The sequence below is a fragment of the Vicugna pacos genome, chromosome X (genome assembly GCF_048564905.1).
Source record: "Vicugna pacos chromosome X, VicPac4, whole genome shotgun sequence".
Classification (NCBI taxonomy): domain Eukaryota; kingdom Metazoa; phylum Chordata; class Mammalia; order Artiodactyla; family Camelidae; genus Vicugna; species Vicugna pacos.
The window spans coordinates 55457666-55472564 of record NC_133023.1 but is presented as its reverse complement, the minus strand read 5'-3'; the positions used below and the strand labels follow the sequence as shown (position 1 = coordinate 55472564).

Sequence of the window (14899 nt, the reverse complement as noted above, 5' to 3'; positions counted from 1 at the left end):
TAGACCAAGAACATCTGCAGTTCCTATTACAGCTTCATTTGAACCTCCCCCAGACTCTCCAGTATCCAGCTCCTTGGTCAGCAAACAGGATGTTAGGGCCTCCCCACCCCACCTCCACTCTGAGGGCTCAATCTGAGTCAGGAGGTGCCTTGCACCCTCTCCTCCAGAATCATTTGAGTTAGTTCCTCCCCCAGACTAGCCCTCTCAGGGATCTGGGGGCTGGGGGCCTCCACACAGGCTACCTCCTGAGCCAGGAATTCCCTCCCCCTCCTTCTCCAGTTGGCCGGCTCCAGATCATCCTTCAGAACTCAGACACCACATCCTCCCCAAAGCTTTTCCAAGCCTCCAGACTGAGTCGGGTGAGCCTCGTCTGCCTTCCAATGACCCCCAGTCTTGCCCCACAGCAGTATGATGATTCCAGGCTCTCCCCGCTGGACCATGGGGTTGCATTCTAGCTCAGCTCTGTACCGTCAGAGAGCCAGCACAGGGCCAGGCCCAGAGTCAGGGGCTCAATAGATGTGTGATGGTTAGAAAGAAGGGTGGGATTGAACTTAACAGGTATTTATTAAGTGCCTATTAGGTGCCATGCATTATTTTAGGGACTGGAGATGTGGCAATAGAAACAGGTAAAAATCTCTGCCCTCAAGAAGCTTACTTTCTGTTGAGGATCTTATATTTTATGTTTTAATTTTTTATTTTGTTTTTTATTGAAGTGTAGTTTATTTACAATGTTACTTTCAGGTGTACAGCAAAGAGATTCAGTTATACATGTATACACATACATATTTTTTTCAGATTCTTTTCCATTATATGTTATTACAAGAAACTGAATATAGTTCCCTATGCTATACACTGGGTCCTTGTTGTTTATCTTTACATTTTAGAAAGAGAGAGAGGGAGGAAGGGAAGGAAGGGAGGAGGGAAGGACAGAGATTGCTCAAATCTTCCAAGTTAAAGGACGGAGTCTCCTGGTCTTGGGCACAATCAGACCCTCTGTCTCACACACAAAGCACCTTGCTGCAAACACTTAGTCCACACACCTCCTGTTTATGGCATTATTAATGTAGACTTGTCCATTAAGATATTGCCATCCTATGAAGATTCCTCAAAACATTAAAAATAGAACTACCATATGATCCAGCAATTCCACTTCTGGATATTTTTGCAAAGAAGAAGAAAAGACTAATTCAAAAAGATATATGCACTCCTATGTTCAATGCAGCATTACTTACAATAGCCAAGATATGGAAGCAAACTAAGTGCCCATCGATAGATGACTGGATAAAGAAGATGTGGTATATATACATAATGGAATATCACTCAGCCATAAAAAGGAATGAAATCTTGCCATCTGTGACAACATGGATGGACCTAGAGGGTTTAATACTTAGTGAAATAAGTCATACAGAGAAAGACAAATACCATATGATTTTACTTAAATGTGGAATCTAAAAAACAAAACAAATGAACAAATATCACAAAACAGAAACAGAATCATAGACAGAGAAAAAAACAGGTGGTTGCCAGAAGGGAGGGGGTAGGGGGATGAGTGAAATAGGTGAGGGAGATTAAGACGTAGAAACTTCCAGTTACAAAATAAATGAGTCATGGAGATAAAATGGGACATATAGTCAAAATAATGTAATACCTTTGTATGGTGACAGGTAGTAACTAGACATACCATGGCGGTCAATTTGTAATGTACTGAATCACTATATTGTACACCAGGAACTAACATAGTGTTGTAGGTCAATTACACTTCAGAAAACAAACTCACAGAAAAAGAGACTGGATTTGTGGTTACCAGGGGGGATGGGTTAGGGGAGGGGGAATTGGATGAAGGTGGTCAAAAGATGCAAACTTCCAATTATAAGATAGACAAGTACTAGGGATGTAATGTACAACACGATAAATATAATTAACACTGCTGTATATTATATATGAGAGTTGTTAAGAGAATAAACTCTAAGAGTTCTCATCACAAGGAAAACATATTTTTTCTTTTCTTTTGTATCCATATGAGATGATGGATGTTCATAAACTTACTGTGGTAATCATTGCGTGATGTGGTATATAAGTCAAATCATCATCCTGTAAACCTTAAACTTATGCAGTGGTGTGTGTCAATTATATCTCAATAAAACTGGAAGAAAAGTAAATAAATAAAGTGGAAAAGAAAGATATTGCCACCCTGTGCCCTCTAACTTGAAAACTTCAGTGAGGGCTTATCTGTGTGAAATCATGCAATTCTTCAGAGCAGGGAAGAGCTGAGAGCTCAAATCAGGAAGGTTAGGCCAGTGGTTCCTGACTGAGGGTAGGAGACTCCAGAGGGCCGTCTAGACAGCTCTAGAGGACTTATCACAGGAAGTCCATGAGTCTGCAGATCCGCTAAGCATTGTTCATCTACTGAAGAAGCACTACTCTGCCTACGTGTGACGAGAAGGTCATCAATTTTAAATCTACAGGTTCACATAAAAGCATTGCTGAATTCACAGTAGCATTCTATCATTGTTTGGTTTTTATTTTTTAATTTTTTTTACCATAGTGGATTCCAAAAGTCCAAATTCCATCCTTGGACCCCAAGCCAGACTGAATGGGAAAATCCTAAGTGGTCCAGATTCTAGCTATCAGCTATCCCCCACCTAGAGTTGAAGACCGGATGCCCAGGCACCCTGTGCTAATGTGATGGGAAACGAGGTGGCATCCACCCCTGCAGACTGGGAGCTCTGCAAAGGAAGGGACTGGCTCTCATTTACCTCTGGTTCTCTAGCACCCAGCACAAGGGTACAAGGTGGGAAGGAGACAGGACCCAGACAAACTGGTGCCCTCTCTTCAATAGAAAGTAATAATCTGAGAAAAAGGTGATTTGAGGCCCTCGGGAAGGGTACGGCAAAGCTGGGAAGCCTGTTAAGCTACTTAAGCTTTGAAGACTAATAAATGCATACTTTGGAAACATGTATGCTAAATACATTTTTGGTAATCATTTTACTTTCTCATCCCCCTTGGTTTTTAATAAAAGTGCCTTTAGAAATGCCAACCAGGCTCTGCTATAATAATGGAAAATAGTCAGGGTGTGGGTATGTGACAAGGAGTGTCCACAATTGGATTAAATGTTTTAGGGAGAATAGAAGGTATAAAGATGGCAGAAGGATTGCAGGGAAAGATGCAATGGAAAGGTGACCTTTAGAGGCCAGAGTCAGGGTCACTGGCCCAGCCACCACTTCCCACCTGAAGATTCTTTTCCCAAAGCTATTTCCCACTCAAAGCTTGAAAGAGACTGTTTTGTTTCAACAAAAGAGCGAGCCTGTTGCCTCACATCTGTTGCATCTACACGGCGCAAAGGACCTTCCTTCCTACCCTCTGCCTGCATCTCATTCCCCAAGTCCCAACTGCAAAAACCACAGAAGGCCTATTCTCGAGAGCATTCCTCAGTTCCCAAAGGTAGCAGGACTTATTCCTCATCCTGAAGCAGTTCTAGCTAGGAAAAAAAAATGCCACGGGAGTGACTCTCAATGAGCAACTGACTTTGAACTTGGCGTCCCCTGCAGAGGGCAAAGCACTGACTTGGATGTCAGAAGGCCCGGCCTCTAGATCAAGGCCTCCTGCCGCTGACCTGCTGTGTGACCTATAACCAATGCCACATTTCCCAACAGGCAGATTAAGTACACACCTTAGGCCACCAACAACAGGAGTACAAAAGACAGAGAGAATGAATGAATCCAGTAAGAGGCCATTTTGTTTTCAACATACATGTGGAGCTTTGAGTAACTTTTTAAAATACCATTTTATTTGAAGGTTTAGTATTGCTTTCATTTGGAATTACGAGTGGAGGGGCACTATAATCTTTTCAGCACTTAGGGCTACTAAAGGTCTTGAGCCAGCTGGGTGACTTTGGATCAGTCCCTTCCCTTTTCTGGGCCTCAGGAGCCAAGTGTCATGGCGCCCATAATGGTTAATGACTGAATTTTTGGTGCTACATAGTATACACAGACTCCACCCAAACCAGAGAAGTACAGGGACAAATGATGCAAATCCGCCACCCTTCCTCCTGGCTGACCCCTAATCAACTCCATAAAGATCAAAACTGAGCCTAAGAGCCATCACCTGAATCTTCTCCTATTACTCTATCATCCTGTCATCCTGATGCTTTTATGGCTTTTGCTGTTCATGTGTCTAAAAAAGGAGAAGGTTAAATTTCTTGTTTCCAACGAGGAGGAAATTCTAGTGGACGTTCTGGTGTCTAAACATCCAGGGAAGATGTTTTCAACACATGGAAATACCATGAAGCAGACCAGGAATTTCATGGTATTTAAAAGAAAATGGGTTTGCTCCCCAACCCCGTCTGTCAAGCCACAGTCCCAGCAGTCTCTGGGGCTGACAGGTAGGACAGAGACAAAAGTGAGCCCTGGCGCAGTGCCTGCTCCAAGTCCCCCAAGTGCCCCCTGCTCCAGCCAACTCAAGCAGATCATACCCCCCTCAACAGCAGTGACGGTCAGATTCAAGGTCTACCACACCTCATCTAACAGTAAGCTGGCTGCAGTCTAGAGGTGCCGTTTTCATTTATTCATCTCTATATAGATTTACAACAATCTCCCCTTGCACTGGAATTATGATTTAAACATAAATAAACCAGCTATCCTGTCCAATTTGGAGCCAGAGTTGCCACCAAGTTGGAAAATCAAAAGGCATTAATTTTACATAAAGATGAAAAGGGAGTTTCCACGGTTGACCCAATTGGCTGTATACAAGCCAAAATCATTGCAAGGAGGAACAGAGCATCTTTCCCACAGCAAGTTCATGGGCTAATGTAACATGATAGTTCCCCAGTGTTATTAAACATACCTAGTGTTGTCTGTGCTTCAGTGACTTCCTTGCTTGCACAGGAGATATTATACTCCCAGGCCAATGTCCTGATTGCTTTCGTAATTATCATCTAAGCACCAACAAACATTAAATAAATCTCTGAGGGAGGAATTGGAAAGCTTGGATTGACTCAGCATATGGCGGAAGGCATGGAGCTATTTCCCACTGGCTTTGACCATGCCATTCTTGAGATGAAGAGCACAGAGTCCCAGACACGAAGGCAATAAAATGGGTCACATTCAAAGCCAGATGCGAGCAAAAATACAAGTTATAGGCAGAGCGATGCCAAGGGTGAGGCCACAGCCACAGATCCACAACCAGAGGCGCTTCAGTGCAGTCCTGTAGCCCGCCCTCTCCTCCTTCCAACCCCCATCCCCCACCCCAGGCCAGTTACAAGACCTTCAGGGGCAATCTCAAAGGGGTTCAAGTTACCAGAGAATAGCCTTCAGTGGAGGAGAGGGTGTTGCCAGGCAACAAGCCCAGCCCCGTCCCACCCTGGTAACCTTGAAGATGGTGGGGGCATGACCCCTGATTGTGGAGAGGAACACCACTTTAGCATCAACTTTCTCCTCCTCTATCTCTCTCCCTCTCTTCTCTCTGTCCTCCCCTCCCCCCACCGACTGCCTCCCTGTCCGGCCCAGCTTGCAGTCTCCTCTCTGCAAGTCTGAAGGCTATGGGCCAGTCTGACTTCTCATTACTCAGTCCAGGGGTGGCAGTCAAGCTATCCCCTGCAGGGAGGGTACAAGCTGCTGGCTTGCCAGGTGTCATTCACTCTGGCCGTGTTGCTTCCAAAACTTTCTTCCTCCTTCCCAGTTCTTTCCTGCCCCCATGGCCAAAGAAATAGCTAGAGGAAGAATCTGGGGGAAATCCAGCCAGATAGAGGATATAGAGGGCAAAAGGCTGACTGGGAGTGCTGACCACCAGCAAAATTATCGGTAACAGGGTAGGAGTGCTAGGAGGAAAAGACATAGGGAAGAAGAAAAGGGCAAGCCCTGACAATGGTGAGGGGAAAGGTATTATTTATTTGGGGTCAAAATATAATATCCAATCTGCTGAATACCTTGTTGAAGCTTATGCCTGAGCGACCAGGGGGTGGCCAGATGGAGCACTGATTACACTCCCCAACTCCATTTGCATTTGGCACTTATGCTCAGATCATTGCTGAGAAGGTCTAATTTAAGTGCTACACAATCAAAGCTCCTGAAGAGAAAAGTGTGCAGTGGGAACTCCAGGCGAGTCTAGGGCAGGGAATTAGACCAGAAAATGGAAAACCAGATCTTCTTGCCAAATTAAGGGAGCTGTGTTCCATTGACACAGCAGTGCCTCTGAGCCTAGAGACGTGCACATTCTCAAAGGCAAGTGGCCACCCCAAAGATATGGGCCATACTCCCAGTTCTTGCAAACTTCAAAGAGGCCAACCCAATGTAATTTATCTGAAGAACTGCTCCCTTCCTTTAAAAGTTATCCATTGCAAAGAGCCATCTCTTTCTAATCCAGCCACTGGTCTGGTCCCAAGGTGACTTGGTGAAGCCATGCCTTCCCTCATATGGAAAGGGCTGACCAATTCAGTGGACAGAAAGATGCAAATCGGAAAAGCAAAGCCTCTTCGCTGTCCTTAATTTACCCTGCTGAACTCAGTAGGTGGCTCTCTGCAGGCTATGTGGGGATTTTGAAAATGACTCCCCAAGCTGACCGATCAAATTTTTCCTAGGCTAATCCGGGTAGTCAGTGGGACCCCAGAAAAAAAAAATCAGCAATGACCTTCTTACCCTCTCATTAACTGACAACTAACCAGACCTAAGGCTCCAGCTTTCCTGGTCCCCTGCCATGCAGAGACTTCTGGTCCCATGACTACATTCCATCTGGCAGTCATCTGTGTCTTCCACCGTCCTTTCCCCACAGGACTCAGTTCATTTTCTCCACCAGTGACCTCCACCATCTACCTCGGAGGTCAGAGAGTTTTTTGAAGAGGAGTGCCAGAGCCTCTGACTCCTATCCTCCCAGAAGGAGTCGGAGAGAGGTGAGGTCTGCAATGAAGAGGGGTTGACCCAGGCAATTCTTTCCCAACGCAGCTGGAGGCTCGCAATCACAAGTCCACCGGTAGCCATATTCTGCCTCCATCTGAAACTTCCTGTCCACACTGCTCCTTCTTTCCCCTAACTTTCTGGTGGCGCCAACTGGCCCTGGAACCTGGCATGCGCCAGCTGTGGTCAACATTTCCAGCACATTCAGTCCCCTTGCTTTCAGCAAAAGCCCCACACTCAAAGGGATCACTGCATTTCCCTGGAGAGATGAGTCCCCATTCAAAGTGTGGGGGTCCAAAGTAGTAATGTACCAGGGCTCGCGCTGCCCTCCTGTCCTCTCACGGGTCCTGCGTGCTCAGCCAGGGCGCCCCTGGATTTCTCAAGCATGGCTGATTTCTAAAGGAATCACAAAACTGATGACAGTTGCTTTAAATGGTTCTCTTGAGCAAGTCTGTGCAGCCAGACCCTACGGATAGGGGGTCAGCGAAGCCGGAGCGGACGGGGAGAATCTCTCCTCCCCGCTACCCATTCCGGCCTCTCCTGGAGCACCGGGCCCCGAACTCGCGGGGAGAAGTAGGCAGGCGGGCTCTCAGACACTCCTCTGAGTGAGAGCCTCGAGCGCGCTCCAGCGCGAAGTTGCAGAGTTTTAAATTCAGTAGGCACGGCCGCCAAGGCTCCTGCCACCGCGTAGGTGGCCCGCGGCTCCGGCGCGCTTCCTAAAGTGGCCCCGAGCTCCTAAACCGGAGCAAAGACGCCAGCGGCGCGGCCATTTGGTTCCCGACGCCGCGAAGATGAGGACGCCTCGGGCCTGGGGGCGGCGCCGAAGCCGTCCCGGACCCAGCGGCTCCCGGGGACCCCCGCCGGTACCCAGGCCTTCCTCCCTCGGATCCCCCGAAGGCGGCCGCCAACCCCAGGGCCGGGAACCCCGAGGGCACATGGCCACTCGGGACGGCGCGGCCGGGTCCAGGAGCAGGAAGTTCCACCCGGAGAGCGGCGGGCGTGGAGTCAGGGAAATGGGATCCCCTTCTCCCCGAGGGGAAGGGAGGGGAAGGGAGGAGAGAAGAGGAGTGGGAAGGGCGGGGGAGGGGTGGGCGCAGAGCGGGCGCGGGCTGGCGCCCCCAGAGGCGGGGTGCACGCGGGACCGCTGGCGGCCCGGGCGCGGCTTACCTAGCTCTTCCTCGTCGTCCTCCGGGCCGAGCAGGCGGCAGGGAAGGCGGCGACGGAGGCGCACGGTGCGCCGGAACAGGCTGTCGGTGCGGCGCCCCAGGGCCAGCAGGTGCCCCTCGAGGTCCTCGAGCAGAGCCAGCGAGTGGCCACAGAGGTTGGCGAGCTGCCGGAGCAGGCTGAGCGCGGCTAGGTGGCTCACGTCGCGGAGCTCGGTCAGCGGCTGCGGCGGGTTGCGGGGGCACAGGCGCTGGGGCACCACCGTGCGCCTGTAGAACGGCATCCCCGGCGCGGGCGCGGGGGACCAGCCTGGCGGCGCGGCCGGCTCGCCCCGAGCGGCGCCCCTGGCCCGAGCGCCCCTGAGCGGCGGCCCCAGCTCCGGGTGTAGCAGGCCCCTGGGCGCGCGCCGGCGAGCGGGCAGGCGCCGAAGACGCCAGGCGGGTGGGCGGGCTGACGGGTTCCCAGCCTGGAGCGCCGGCTCCCCCCCGGGGCTGCACACTCGCTGGAGCCACCAGTCCCTCTGACTCTGGTTCGCTGAGCTCCTCCTCCTCCTCCTTCCCCGCCTTTCTCCACCTCCTCCTCCCTCGCTCTGCTACTTCGGGATCCCCCCACCCACCTTTTTTTCCCCTTCTTTTGCGGTCAGAGATTCACAGATTAACGCTTGATCTGGGAGAGGAGGGAAAGGGAAGTAAGAGTAAAAAGATTGAGCTGGAGCGTAAAAGAAGGAATGTCTGCGTGAGTGGAGTGTGTGTGTGCGCGCGCGCGCGTGTGTGTGTGTGCGCGCGCGTGTGTGTGTGTCATGTTCCTTCTGTACAGTATGTATGCCCGCGTCCTCCCGTGTAGCTCCAGTCCCGGTACTGATGGTTAAAGTTCTTTTCTGCCTTGGTGTTTTTTTTAATTTAAACTTTTTCTTCGTAAATAATAAAAATTTAAGCGCATATGCACCCACACCAGCTAGTAACCAGCGGAGACCCACAGAATAGTCTGACTTCATTCATCTAACGTTCCTTCCCCAAACGTACTCAGTGCCACGCACAGGCTAGGTGACTAGACTGTGAGTACAGCCTTCTAGCACCTAGGAGCTTAGAAATGAAGGGGAAAGAACCAAATATTTTACTGCAGAGAGAAAGATATAGCTCAGTGGTAGAGTATATGTCTAGCAGGCACGAGATCCTGGGTTCAATCCCCAGTATCTCCATTAAAAAATAAATAAAACCTAATTACTCCCCCTCAACAGTATTTTTTTAAAACTAAAAAAAAAATCTTACTGGACTTCTCAGAAGGCAGTGTCTCTGGGGAGTCCCACAGTGCCCGGACTGCTGTAAAGGCTCTGGGATGAATGAATGAATGAATGAATGAAAACAAACCTATTCTCTGGAACAGTAGATTTATTTCTGAAACAGAGACACTACTCTATATTTTAAGCAAAAAGGGAGCCCAAAGCCCTCTCTTCCTGGTGAGGACTCCCAGCTGAGATGGGCTCCTGGGATGTCCTCTGAGGAGGTAGTACAGGAGCCAGGGTGTGCTTTCAGTACTGACAACCCTGTGGTCACGTCCTGATTTCTCTCCATTCTAGGGGGTAGAAGAGAGGGGGATACTGGCATCCCGAGAAAAGCAGAGTGCCCAAGTGTGTAAATGTCCCTGTGCACTTGGGGAGTTGCCACTCACAACACTTATTTTCAACACGCGAGCTCCCATCTGATTATCTTCTAATCCACTTCCTTGACTTTGGTGTGGTTCCACTTCTTCCTTCTGGTAATTCTCCTAAAAATGTTCCCATCCTTATATTCCCTTATAGTCTTTTAGCAAAACACCTTGAACAGAATATGTGGGTCTGCACTCCCAATCCTGAGTGTGTCCTGTTTTCATTCATTCCTTCAGAGAATTGTCCTTTAGGCCATTCAAGAAGGCTCTATAACTAGTTAAGAGTAATCTGATTACCCTTTCCAGTAAATCGCTCTCCCTTGTTCAATAAATTGGAACATGGATACTAGGAAAGTTGGGTTCTAGTTCAAACACGAATAAACAGATAGGCAAAAGACAACTCATTTTCTGAACTGTGAAATCCAGTTGCAGAATGAGGACCTGAAATTCTCTATTTGGCAAACTCAAACCCAAGCCAAGAGAGTGACTGGCAGGAAGTAGGGATTTGGCTGCACTCTCCAGGGATACTTTTCCTTGACCTATGGGCTGTTTAGACTGATCTCCGGGAGAAGAAGAAATGAGGTACGAGCAGATTGAAGCAGACTGTGTGGGCAGAGCTTTGCTGCCCCAGGGCGGCGGGCCTGGTGTCTGAGACGCCCTCACTACTCTGATTCCTGAAGCTGATGAATCTTCCCGGGCTCTCTAATAACAAGCTCAACTCTCAGCAAATCAGTGTTGGCCCCACGCCCTTCCCCCAAGTCGAGTCCGCTCAATCCAGCCTCTTCAAGGCGCTGGCCCTGGCTTTCATCAAGGAAACATCAAGGGCTTGCAATGGGGCCATCTCAGAACGGAGCCCCTCCTCCCCTCCGAAGACTAGAGCTGCACTGCACGTACCGTACCATTGAAGAAGTCAAGGGAATACGTATGTTTTCACCTTCCTTTCTATCTCCAGTCTCTTCCCAGCAGGAAAGATGAGACCTCGGGAGAGAGGCAGACCTGAATGCAGAGAGCCTCTGAGGAAAGAGCACAGGGGCCTGGCTCTGGTCTGTAGGGGGAGAGTTGTGGTTCTAAAAGAGCCACACTCCAGCCAAGCTGTCTGGGGCAGGCAAGCAGCTAAGGGGAAGGGCCCTGCCCCGTGTTCCCACTCCCACTCCAGCACAGCATCCACACAATCATCCTGGTTTACTAGTAAAAATATTTCTTTGGTAATAATATTGTCTTTCCCTCTAGATGTTCGCTCCCTGAGGGCAGCAACCACATCTGTCTTGTTCACTCCTGTATGCCCCATGCCAAGTCTAGCAACTGGCCCATGAGAGGTACTCAGAAAATGTAATGCTGATGAATGAATAAATGAAGCTGGATTGGAGGCAGTGCCTGGTATGAAGAGCCTTACTAAAGGATCTAAGTTGGCCCAAGGGGCAATAGAAAGTCATTGTTTCTGGAGCAGAATCTGGTCTGACGCCGGGAAGGAGGGGTCTGCGAACTCTTCATCTGGAGGCAGCTGGAAGAGGCAGATGTGGCAGGCAAAGCTGCTATGCCCCAGCTGTGCCCACATCTTCAGGGGAAGGCGCCAGAAAGTGGTCCTTGTATTAAACATTTGCTTTATGAAAACGAATATACGTATGTATATGTATGACTGAAACATTATACCATACACCAGAAATTGACACAACATTGTAAATTGACTATATTTCAATTAAACAACAACAACAAAATTTGCTTTCATGTTTTGATCAACTGGGGAGAGGGTAGAGCTCAGTGGTATAGCACATGCTCAGCATGTTATGAGGTCCTAGGTTCAATCCCCAGTACCTCCATTAAAAAACTAAATAAATAAACCTAATCCCCACCCCCTCCAAAAAAACCCATCAATTTAACATTGAAAAAAAATTTTAAAGAATGAGATTTTTAAAAATAAAAACAATATGTCTACAGCCATACCACCCTGAACACACTTGATCTCGTCTGATGTGTCTATCAGCCTTGGCACTACACATTCTGAGAGGCCCCTAACCACCAAGCCAGACCTGAAAATGCTGCCTGTTTTCTACCCACCCACCAGCTTCTGGACTCTGAGCCTGTAGTAGTTCATCTGTCACTGTGCTCCGAGTTGCAGTCTGAGCCTCAGCAAGACTCACCTGTGGAATTGGATCTATAAGTCTGGCCTAGAAACAGACTAAGAAAGAGTGACTAGAGAGATAGGAGGGAAATGGGAGAGCTGACCACTCATGACCAGGAAGGCCCCTGCTCCCCTTCCCATCTCCTGTCCTGCCTAACTACCTGCTGCCACAAACCTAGCATTTCAATCAAAACTGAATTTGATATGTGTAGTTTACTGTACAGGAATCATACCACAATAAAGGTGTTTTTAAAAACCCTACAAATATCCCAATTAAAAAGTGGGCAGAAGGCTTGAATAGACATTTTCCCAAAGAGGACATGTAAATAGCCAACAGGCACATGAAAAGATGTTACATCACTAATCATCAGGAAAACGCAAAACAAAACTACAATGAGATATCACTTCACATCTGTCAGAATGGCTATCCTATCATCAAAAAGAACACAAATTACAAATAGTGCCTCGATGTCAAAACTCTCCAAAAAGTGCTATCAAAATAAACAACTTAAATTTTTTTAAAAACTGAATTTGAAAGAATAAATAACATAGGATATGCCATTTCTCTTCCTCCAAGCTGGCAGTGTCCACAGCTGCAAAATGAAAATTTGTGAGCAAACCTCATACAACCTCTACAGCTCCCTAGTAGGGCCCTCAGTCTAGTTCACCACGAGAGACAAGAAGGGTGCGCCCCCTGTTGCTCCCTCTCAAATGTACCCAAAGAGTAGCATCTTGGTGACTAAGCAGAGATGTGAGTTTTCTCCTTGACATTCCTCTCTGGTCAATCAATTGTTTTATCTAAGTTGTAAGAATATGCATTCCACCTCACACCCTCTTGCCGCGAGACTCAGTAAGGATGCCTTCTACTAAGTGAAGTAAGTCAGACAGAGAAAGACAAATATCATATGATAACACTTATATGTGGAATATTTAAAAATGGCACAAATGAACTTATTTACAGAACAGAGACTCACAGACATAGAAACAAGCTGATGGTTACCAGAGAGGAAAGGAAGGGTGGAGGGATAAAATGGGAGTTCAGGATTTGTAGATACACTCTACACATATAAAATAGATAAACAAAGTCCTACTGTATAGCACAGGGAACTATATTCAATATCTTGTAAAAACCTATAATGAAAAAGAATATGAAAAAGTATGTATATATATATATCTGAATCATTATGCTATATACCAGAAACTAACACAACATTGTAAATCAACTATACTTTATATATTTTTGGAAGGGGGTTAATTAGATTTATTTAGCTATTTATTTTTTAACAGAGGTACCGGGGATTGAACCCAGGACCTTTTGCATGCTAAGCATGCATTCTACCATTGAGTTATACCCTCCCCCTATACTTAAATAAAATAAAATAAAATAAAAAGATGCTTTCCTTATGAATGAAAAAATATATAGCCAGTAGGAGGACAAAAAGCCTGCCCCTCAGACCTGACTTTACTATTCTGTTGTTCCCTGGTTCTAAGGGTCAGTACCAAGAGAAATTAACAAGAATTGATAAATACTTGACTGACTTTTTTAAAAATGTCTATTACCTCTTTCGCTATTAAGACTTGGCTCCGCAGTTAAGAACACAAGTAAACTCACATAGGCCCAAAGAAAGTAGCCTAAGGCAAGGAAACTGGCAGCTTTTGGCTTTTCTATCAGGATAGAGCCCACATTCAATCAACAATGCAGACAAAATCCATGCTAATTAATGCCACACTCTGATAAGCAGGGGAGCAGAAAGTGGAGCAATGCTACAAGATTTGAGAGGAGAGAGCACGCTTCTGCCTTTGAGGCAGCCAAGGCTGCAGACCGAGGAGGGGTGCGCCCCAGAGCTGGGCCTCCAGGGGTGGACTGGAAACTTACATAACTATCAATCATCTCCTAGGGCAATAGGCGTGTAAGCCTAAAATGGCTCAAGGTCTTGAAATAAATTCCTTTCAGCCCCAATTCAATGCTTCACACACGTTGCAGGGCAAACCCTTGAAGAATTCCATGAGGAAATAAGCCTTATTTCAAAAATAAACTTTGCTGTTGTTTGAACTTTGACCCTGACTCTGAACCCAGGCTGAAACTGCAAGAAAACACTTGCAGACTTGCAGTATTTTGAAAGAAACTGTAGGAGATTCCAGCAGAATGTGAACAGATTCTTTCCCAGTCCTTCATCCTCATGTCTTGTGTAGATCCACTCCCCTCACCACCAGTCCTCCACCCCCCAACCCACCATTACGTTTTCCCTCCCCACTTCCCTTGTTAGGACACAACTATAATTAGGAACATTCAAATGTTGTTCCATTCAATGGGTAATTTTATTTTAACATGCTTGCTTTACTTAGGAAAAATCATACTGTGCCACTCACTTACTATTCTACTCTTCACTTAACAACCACCACCCCTCCCCCTGCAAACTCCTATCTCCCCACAAAACCCTAAAGCAGTAAGTAAAAGTTCTTAATCTCCCCAGGATGGGCTCTGTCTGCCACATGATGATGAGTCTTCTGTGTGTTTGATATTAAGGCTGGATTTAGGTAATGACCATGTCCACTTTTGCCACATTAAATTGGGAGTTGTTATATAGGTCAGAGCTTTGGATTTATTAGGGGAAAATCCTAAACCTGAATAACTAGTGTTGCAGCTTTATCAAGCCCCCAAATATAGTTAGACATGTGGTCAGCCTTCCCTCTGTAGTAGGAAGTTACTCAGCACAGCATAGTAGTAACAGCCGAACACAGGCTTTGGAGATCCACTGACTTGAGTTCAAATCCCCTACTCCATTGCCAGCTGCACCTTGGGCAATTTAAACTCTCTGCGCCTAGGTTTTCTCAACCATAAAATTGGCAAGGCCAATATCCAATTGATGTACATGACTATGGCTGTGTTGATCGTTTACAGGTGTCCATGCTGATTGATCATGGCCCACCCCATGCGGGTTGTTAAATATTTTGAATATCACCCCTAAGAATGGGGTGATCTTGGTACTTAGCTTGTAGGATCAAATTACATGAGATAATGTACATAAAGTGCTTAGCACAGTGCTTGGCACATAGGAGACACTCAAATGTCTATAGCAGTATA

At 47.1% G+C, this 14899-nt stretch overlaps 1 protein-coding gene across 1 annotated transcript in view; it reads right to left on the bottom strand.

Moving 5' to 3' along the window:
• NHSL2 (NHS like 2) overlaps positions 1-8464 on the bottom strand; it is a 275555-nt gene extending 267091 nt beyond the window's left edge. The window contains exon 1 of the mRNA XM_072955566.1: positions 8055-8464. Coding sequence (XP_072811667.1) covers positions 8055-8334 — 280 coding nt within the window. The 5' untranslated portion in view covers positions 8335-8464. The remainder of the gene's footprint in view (positions 1-8054) is intronic.
• Between the last annotated feature and the right edge of the window lie 6435 nt (positions 8465-14899).